General features: G+C 43.9%; 1 protein-coding gene across 1 annotated transcript; it reads right to left on the bottom strand.

Annotated features, from left to right (window-relative positions):
• Positions 1-709: 709 nt before the first annotated feature.
• Positions 710-9,527, bottom strand: LOC103305015 (zinc finger protein 239-like). The gene is made up of 2 exons (XM_054710037.1): positions 9,495-9,527; positions 710-1,855 (listed from the first exon to the last, which is right to left on the bottom strand). The coding sequence occupies exons 1-2, from the start codon at positions 9,525-9,527 to the stop codon at positions 989-991; spliced, it is 900 nt and encodes a 299-aa protein (XP_054566012.1). The 3' UTR covers positions 710-988.
• Between the last annotated feature and the right edge of the window lie 213 nt (positions 9,528-9,740).

The raw sequence follows: 9,740 nt of genomic DNA, 5'->3' as shown, positions 1-9,740 counted from the left end.
TCCTTATAAACTAACCCACATAGTAAATAGAACACCCAAGATTAAAGAAGTCTTAGTAAAAAGCCTTCATTATTTTAGAAAGCAAAGACGCATGAGACTGGAAGTTTGCCAACACTAATTAGTTCTTCGTGGCAACTCCTGAGTGGAAAGAATTAGGAATTCCTAAGGGATCAGCTATTCCTAATTTTCTTCAACAAATCAGACAACTGAGTTAGCTTCCCTGAGCACATGAGGATGGTAATCAATGCCATCTGTAGGGACCTTACAGGAGGTACAAGTGAAATACCTTCAGCAACAGAAATATGCAGTGACAGATATGGCAACACATCTGTATGTTAGAAAGTGCAAATAGACACATATTGTTCAACTATAAAAAAACGACAGCAGAAACACTTGTGGGGACTTTACATATTGTAAGTGTTTAAATATATGAGATAGCCCTAACTGGTTTGGCTCAATGGATAGAGTGTCGGCCTGCAGACTGAGAGGTCGCTGGTTCGATTCAGGTCAAGGGCATGTACCTGGGTTGCGGGCACATCCCCAGTGGGAGGTGTGCAGGAGGCAGCTGATCCAACTTTCTCTCCCATCAATGTTTCTGACTCTCTATCCCTCTCCCTTCTTCTCTGTAAAAAACAATAAAATATATTTTAAAAATTTTTTAAATATATGATATAATGCAAATGAGACTTTGCAACCTTTTATCCTACTGTTAAGACCTGAGAAACAACATATCCTACACATCTAAGAAAAGTACCACATGTGAACACATATGTACAGAACAAATTTAGAATTTGAATGAGATATCTTATGTTAATTGCACTCATAAGGCCTTTCTGCAGATTGAAGTCTCCGATGATATTGGGAGACCATTGATACTTGTAAAAGATTTCCCACATTCACTGCTTTTATAAGCCTTTACTCCTGTATGAACTCGCTGGTGACTATGAAGATAGGTCTTAGGGGTAAAATATTTCCCCCATTCACTGCATTAGGAAGGCTTCTCTGCAGGGTGAAATTGCTGATGATAATGGAGGCCATTCCAAGTGGTAAAAGATTTTGGACATTCACGGCATTTATAAGGCTTTTCTCCAGTGTGAACTCTCTCATGACGACGAACCTCACTGCTAGTCATAAAAGATTTCGCACATTCACTGCATTTATAAGGCTTTTCTCCAGTGTGAACTCTCTGGTGACAACGAAGATAACTGCTAGTGGTAAAGGATTTCCCACATTGACTGCATTTATAAGGCTTTTCTCCAGTATGAACTCTCTGATGACGACGAAGATCACTGCTAGTGGTAAAAGATTTCCCACATTCACTGCATTTAGAAGGCTTTTCTCCAGTGTGAACTCTCTGATGACACCGAAGGCAACTACTACTGGCAAAACGTTTCCCACATTCACTGCATTTATACGGCTTTTCTCCGGTGTGAACTCTCTGGTGACGACAAAGATCAGTGCTAGTGGTAAAAGATTTTGGACATTCACTGCACACATAACGCCTTTCACCAGTGTGTAAACTTTGATGATTACAGAGGCTACTGCTCCGGGTAAAAGATTTCCCACAGTCACTGCACTCATAAGGACTTTCTCCAGTGTGAAGTCTCTGATGACAATGAAGGCTATGCATCGTCGTAAAAGATTTCCCACATTCACTACATGTGTAAGGCTTTTCTCCAGTGTGAACTCTCTGGTGACGATTAAGGGTAGTGATACTGGCAAAATAATTCCCACATTCACTGCACTGATAAGGCCTTTCTGCAGTGTGAAGTTGATGTTCATGAATTGCAGTGTTACTGATAGAAGATTTCCCACATTCACTGCACTGATGAGGCCTTTCTCCGGTGTCAACTCTCTGATGACAACGGAGACCACTGCTATTGGTAAAAGTTTTCCCACATTCACTGCACTCATAAGGGTTTTCTCCAGTGTGAACACTCTGTTGATAATGAAAGCTAGAAGATTTGGTTAAGTAATTTCCACATTCACAGCACAGAAAACACTGACTTCCAGAATGTAAACACTTGTCCTGGATAAACGTGTGATTGCAGCCAGTGACTTTGTTATATTCTTTTCTTGTGTTGTATTTTTCTCCCCTTTGAAACTTTACCTCACTCTTCGAAATATCTTTTGGCCTGTCCCTGGTCTGAGTAGCCGTTAGGTGGAGATGTCCAGACCAGGTAGGTATACCCTGTCCAACCTCCCCACAGGTGAAATGATTCTGAGACACCTTGAAACTGGAGCTCTTTGCAAGTGATATCCTGTCCACGCCTCTAATGGAAATCTTCTCTCTCACATGCTGCTGGTAAAATTGTGCACTGAAACAAAATTGTTTTGCACATGCCCCACACCTCAACAGTATCTGTCCGTGTTGTGTTCCCTGCAGCTCCATCACATGGAAAATGTTTCCCAAGACGAGCCCACAACTCTCACAGGGATGGCTCTTCAGGGAAGACAAGGCTAACTTGGGATTCCTTGCCTGTGACACTCTTACTGAAACCTTCTGTTCATTCGCTGTCTCCACATTCTCTGCTTCACAGCAGCAACCTGAACAAAAGAAAACGCTGGTGAAGTACATGCTGACATTATACCTTCACTACAAATGTTTATCTGTCATGACTAGACATGATTCCATAGACTCTGAGGAAATGGCTGTTATACATTTCTTGGCCCCAAAGGTCAGTCAATGATGAAAATCTCCCCAAGGAAGGGACAGAAGCACAGGATGGGACACAAAGAAGAGAGGAAGGGTCTGCTAGTTGTTCCTCCACAAATGGCTTCTGTTAGATCCTTTGATGCTGGTGATGTGAGTCTGTGTAGAATAATTTGAATGTGCTCAAACCTAAAAATCAATTCTATTAGAGCACGTGATGTTCTACCTCAATACAGCAATCGGTGTGCACTCTAAGGCTCTGCAGGTATGGACCAATGGTGGAGGGCACTAAAGAGAGATTCCACCCCTGTGAGAGGTGAAAAATTTAGCAAGGTTAGGTTATGCATGGACTGGGAATCCAAGTAGAGTGAGCACTGATCACTATTAAAACTGAGTTGTTGACAAAGTATCAACAATAAGTAAGAACAAGTAGAATTGAGTGAGGAATGGGCAATGGTAACAAAACACTGTTGAACCAAACAGGTTCCTAGTTATGAATGTAACAAAGCCCACGTGGAAAAACCTCCCCAACAGCCCTTTACTCAGGCAAGACTGCCTGCGGGTCCACTGTGTCATTCATAAAGTCATGTTTCTACTGTGATGCAGAAATGATTCTTCCACTTAATTCCCAGTTGAGGAGGAACCAAGATGGCGGCATGGTTAAACAACTAATCTGCTGCCTCGCACAACAATTTCAAAAATACAACTAAAAGACAAAACGTCTACCACCCAGAACCACGGGAAAGCTGGCTGAGTGGTAGATTTACAACTAAGGGGAGAAAGGAGCACAAAGGCTGAAAAGCAGAGGTACGGAGGTGCGCGAATCGGGCTGGCGGTGGGCGACTGGGTGCGCGGTTTTTCTTCAACCCACAAGGAAACAAGCTCGTGATCACTCTGAAATCCAGTTTCTGGGGACACTCGGGGGACCCAGACACCTACGGGGAGAAGCTGGACTCTCAGCCATTGGGTCGGAAAGTGAGAGTGACTTTTTTGCAGAGGTGCGCCCAGCAATCATTGTTTTACTGCGCTGGAACGCGGGGCGCAGGGACTTGGAAACGTGAAAAGGCAGAGACAGCTGACGCCAGCCACCGCTATTGGCCACGCCCTAGCCTAGTGACATCCTGAGACCCCGCCCCGCCCTGAGACCCCGCCCCACACATTCTACAAACCCGCCCAGGCTCCACACATCGGCTTTTGCATATAAGTGGCCTGTTCTGTGGCACCTTAACCAAATAAACTGCAGCTCCAGTCAGACTGCTCCAAAACCGCCCAAGCAAAGGAGGAGAAAACTAGTTCTTGCTGTAGCTCCTGCTGGGGGACACACAATACACAAGGGTACACCAAGAGTGTCCACCTCAAGTAACTGGGAGGCTGACCCATTGAACCAATAGGACACCTAGTACACAAAGCTACCCTACCAATTCAGGGAAGCAGCGAAAATGAGGAGGCAAGAAAACAGATCACAAACCAAAGAAATGGAGGAGAACAAGCGACTGGACATAGAGTTCAAAACCACGGTTATAAGGTTTTTCAAGAATTTCATGGAAAAGGCCTATAAATTCAATGAGACCCTTGAGGATATGAAAAAGGACCAAATAGAAATTAAACATACACTGACTGAGATAAAAAATATTATACAGAGACCCAACAGCAGACTAGAGGATCGCAAGCATCAACTCAAAGATTTGGAATACAAAGAGGCCAAGGACACTCCTCCAGAGAAGCATGAAGAGAAGAGAATTCAGAAAGTTGAAGATAGTGTAAGAAGTCTCTGGGACAACTTCAAGCTAACCAACATCAGAATTATGGGGGTACCAGAAGAAGAGAGAGAGCAAGATGCTGAAAACCTATTTGAAGAAATAATGAATGAAAACTTCCCCCACCTGATGAAAGAAATAGACTTACAAGTCCAGGAAGCGCACAGAACCCCAAACAAAAGGAATCCAAAGAGGACCACACCAAGACACATCATAATTAAAATGCCAAGGGCAAAAGACAAAGAGAGAATCTTACCAGCAGCAAGAGAAAAACAGTTAGCTACCTACAAGGAAGCTCCCATACGATTATCAGCTAATTTCTCAACAGAAACCATGCAGGCCAGACGGGAGTGGCAAGAAATATTCAAAGTGATGAATAGCAGGAACCTACAACCAAGACTACTCTACCCAGCAAAGCTATCATTCAGAATTGAAGGGCAGATAAAGAGCTTCACAGATAAGAAAAAGCTAAAGGAGTTCATCACCACCAAACCAGTATTATATGAAATGCTGAAAGGTATTCTTTAAAAAGAGGAAAAAGAAGAAGATAAAAAATTATGAACAACAAATACATATCTATCAACAAGTGAATCTAAAAGTCAAGTGAATTAAAAATCTGAGGAACAGAATAAACTGGTGAACTTAATAGAATCAGAGGCATAGAATGGGAGTGGACTGATAATTCTCAGGGGGAAAGGGGTGTCTGTGTGGGGAGTACAGGAAGAGACTGGACAAAAATCATACACCTATGGATAAGGACAGTAGAGGGGGGGAGGTAAGGGGAGAAGGGGGTGGGAACTGGGTGGTGGGGAGATATGGGGGGGAAAAGGAGAAACAATTGTAATCTGAACAATAAAGATTCATTAAAAAAAAAAATTCCCAGTTGAGCCATTGCACGGATAAATGATAAAAATCGTAAAAGAAACAGTGAAAGGATGGATGGTCAACACTGTGGTACAACAGCACAGCACAGATGAGATCACAGGCAAAAGAGCTATTTGAGTGACATCAGCAGAATCAGAGATATGAGCATCTTCCCCCATCCCAGAGTAAGTAGACAGTTATCCATGAATAAAAACCCCACAGGAAATGGGAATAACAATACAATGAAGACAAACAGTAATACAGAACACCAAATAAGGACAACTGCATAGAACAAATGACTGGAAAGACTAGGTGAACAAACATATTTGAAGATAGCTACAGTCAAAAACAAGGGTCAGAGTCACCTCTATCAACCACTGTGCTTCTTCTATCATTGACCATAGTGGCCTATTATTCGAAAAAATACTGAAAATTTTGTGCTTAAAAGACACGGAATGGCCCTGGCCGGTTTGGCTCAGTGGCTAAAGCATAGTCATGCAGATGAAGGGTCCCGGATTGGATTCCAACACTAGGGTCCCAGATTCAATTCCAGTCAAAGGCACATGCCCAGGTTGTGAGATCAATCCCCAGTGGGGGGGCATGTAAGAGACAGCCAATCATGATTCTCTCTCATCATTGACATTTCTCTGTCTCTCTTTCCATCTCCCTCTCTGAAATCAATAAAAATGTATTTAAAAAAAACAACCCCTGCCGAAACCGGTTTGGCTCAGTGGATAGAGCGTCGGCCTGTGGACTCAAGGGTCCCAGGTTCGATTCCGGTCAAGGGCATGTACCTTGGTTGCGGGCACATCCCCGGTGGGGGGTGTGCAGGAGGCAGCTGGTCGATGATTCTCTCTCATCGATGTTTCTAGCTCTCTATCCCTCTCCCTTCCTCTCTGTAAAAAATCAATAAAAATATATTTAAAAAAAAAACAACCCCCACAGAATATCCTAGCCAGTGTGGCTCAGTTGGTTGGAGTATCATCCTGTGACCCTAGGGGTCTCAGATTAGATTTCCAGTCAGGGCACATATCAGTATGTAGGTTGCATGTCCAGTTAGGACATGTGTCTAGACAACGGATTGATGTTTCCCCCTCACACTGATATCTCTCTCTCTCCTCCCCCCTTCTCCCTCTCCCTCTCTTTCCCGCCCTCTCCATCTCTCTTCCTCTCTATCTGAAACTGAATATAAAAAATAAATAAGAATTCCAAGGTAGCCAAATAAAAAAAAGAGAACATAAAAAGTTCTAGAGACACAGAAAATCAAAAGACTCCTACAAAAGCTCATGTATAAAATTCAGAAAATGCAATTCTAAGAGCCAATTTTATAAAAATAAATGCCTACAATATGAAAAAATATCTCAAAAAAAAAAAAAAAATACTAGCACCTCAGAAAATTAGAAACACAACAAGAAAGTAAACCCAAAGGTTGGAAAAGAAAGAAACAATAAATATTAAAACAAGCATAAAAAGGACATAAGACAAAATACAAGAATAGCTAATGCCAGAAACCAATCACTGTTTCACTAATAGATGTGGACAGGAAGCCGGAAAGGCTAGTCAGCAACCAGTGGGGGGTGTGCAGGAGGCAGCTGATCGATGTTTCTCTCTCACAGATGTTTCTGACTCTCTGTCCCTCTCTCCTCCTCTCTGTAAAAAATCAGTAAAATATTTTTTTAAAAAAAGACATCCTGTGTTCATGAATTTGAGAAATATCGTGAAGATAACTATAGTACACAAAGCTATCTACAGATTAAATGCAATTCCAATGATCACTCCAATGGTATTTTACAAAGAAATGAAGAGAATCTTGAAATGTATAGAACGAAAACACATCCACTAACAAAAGCAATCTTGAGTGAGAACAAAGCTGGTGGCATCCCACTTCCTGACTTCAATTTATTTCAAAGAGAAAGCAAGCAAACAGTGTGTTATTGGAGAAACACAGACACATACATCAATAGAAAAGAACAAAAAACAAAGAAATAATCCCAGGCACATACTTTCAAATAATCTTTGTCAAAGCTGCAAGACACAGAGGAAGAGAAAGATAGTTTCTTCAATGAATGGTGCTGCTAAAAATCAATACTCACATGTAAACACAACAATACTGGACACTCCTGATAAAATTTAACTCAACCTGCATGACAGTATTAAATGCCAATGCTAAAACTTAAAAGTCCTTCAAAATAAATAAATAAATAAATAAATAAATAAATAAATAAAACAAAAATAATATAAAATAAAAAAACAACAAAAAACAAAAGTCCTTCAAGCCAACCTAGAGAAAAAGTTTTGGAGGTTTATTATGGACAGGATTTTCTGGATGTGAAACAAACCATCAGACAAAATAGACAAAACAAACAGTCCAGATCACAACAAATAAAGAAAAAAGCTTCTTCACAGCACAAAGCAATAAACAAAATAAAATGAAATGCAATCTAGAGGATTGGAGAAAATACTCGCAAATCATATGAAGAAATCACTGGATTCAGTTCTGATCAGCATAATAAAGCAAATATTGCAATATAGACAGAAATTCGCACAAATAGTTGGGAGTTCATGGTGAATAATAAAGGTATGTTAATACTACACTGCAGGCTAGTAACAATGCAATGATTTTGTCTCAAAAGCAAATGCTATATAACTTCATTAAAAATACTTTCTTGCTAGGCACTAGTAACAAGCATCTGAGCTTGCTAGAAAAATGGTGGCACTAGAGCTGCTGACTGCACTGTTCCCAAAAACATGGACTTTGTAGAAAAGTGGGCCTGGAAGAGCAGTATCTGTGAAGCACAATTAAGCACATGAAAAAAAATATGTGTTCCTGTATGTAATAAGCAATTAATATATAAAATATACAAGGTAGTCAAAAGACTCTTTAACCAAAAAAATACAGTTAATAAACAGGATAAGGATGTAGAGAAAATCCTCCAAAAATATATACACATGACCAACAGGAATACAGAAAATTATTTCCTCACTGATCAAGGTGGAATCCCTCAGGCTTCCTGCAACACTACCAACCACAAGTCCTTCCCTGTGAACGTAGTACAGCGGGGAGAACTGGGACTTCAGGAAAGAAGGGAGCAGCGGAAACAGACCCACCCTCCCCAGGACAGCAACTGCCCAGGAAACTGGAAAGTCAAGCAGAACCACAGTCTACAAGAGAGGACACAGCACACCCTGGGAGATGGGGCCTGGGAAATCCCAAAGCCAAGTCCAGGTCACTGGTGAGAGTGAGGGTCTTACCCAGCGAGGATACAAGTTCAAAGTTCTCCAGCATCACATTCAGGTACAGCTGTCTCTGACCCTCATCAAGGAGGCTCCATTCCTCCCTGGAGAAGTACAGGGCAATGTCCTCAAAGGTCACGCCAACCTGTCAGAATGGAGATCATTTGGAAACCAGCACTGTCTCCCTGAGAAGCCCCCACTCCTACTCCTGACACACCTTCCCCCCCTCAACCTCCTCCAGGGCACCCGGTTAGTGTGGACACCAGGCCCTAATGCCAGTGCAGGCTGCTCTCTCATCACAGTCCCATTACTCACTGGGATTGCCCTCAGCAGAGCAGCTGGGTTGGGTGGGAAGGATTGGGGAGGGGAGGGGAGAGAGCAAAGCCATTTAAGCTCTGGGCCATGCCTCCCTGGCTCTAGGCAGTACCACCCCAGTCTCCTAGATCACGCCTCCAAGACAAAGCCAAGGACGAGCTTATTCTCCACCTTTAAATCAGCTCACACTTCCTCCAGATGTGCACACCACTGGGTAACCTTTAACCCCTTCCCATCTTCAGTCCCAGGTTCACTCCCTCAGCTCTGCCCCCTTCCTGCTCCAATGACACTGGATCTCGCTGGACTCACCCATGAACTTGGCACATGGCATGTAGAGAAGCTTGTCTCCCAGCCGGGTCCAGGACCACCCCCGGCCTCTGAGGGACCCCACAGCCGGGAAAGCCCCGATGAGGCTGTGCCGTCCTCCCTGCAGCCTCTGATCTGTCCGCCAATCCTCACAGCCCACACCCTCAGGGAACCTCAGATGCCAGTCAGCCCTGTCCTCTCCGCCCTGCACTGGCTGTGCCTCAGAAGCCACAACGCTCCTCCCTCCCCTCCGCCTTCCTCACGGTCCTCCACGCGGACTGAGCTGCAGGACGTGACAGGCGCCCGCACCCGGGCGGTCCTGTTCGGTGTGAGGAGGCGGTGGGGGTCCGGGGACAGGAACTCACCTCAGCGAAGCTCCTCAGCGCGGGCGCCGCCATTGCTCTCTGTGGGCCGAGCGGGGCGGGAGCGACGGGAGCAGCAGCCGCCCAGGGAATGGCGGTCCCTGTCCGAGGCCCGGCGCGGTCCGGTAGCTCAGTTCTGCGTTCCAATTCCAAGTGTGAGCTGTGAGCAACACTGCAGGCTCCCACCATGGGCTGTGAGGCGGGGAACACCACTCTCCAGCCTTCCCCACTGGCGTCTGCCACCTGGAA

This window comes from Eptesicus fuscus, chromosome 21, assembly GCF_027574615.1.
Source record: "Eptesicus fuscus isolate TK198812 chromosome 21, DD_ASM_mEF_20220401, whole genome shotgun sequence".
Classification (NCBI taxonomy): domain Eukaryota; kingdom Metazoa; phylum Chordata; class Mammalia; order Chiroptera; family Vespertilionidae; genus Eptesicus; species Eptesicus fuscus.
Note: the sequence above shows the minus strand (reverse complement) of the source record. Positions and strands in the feature narration are given on the sequence as shown.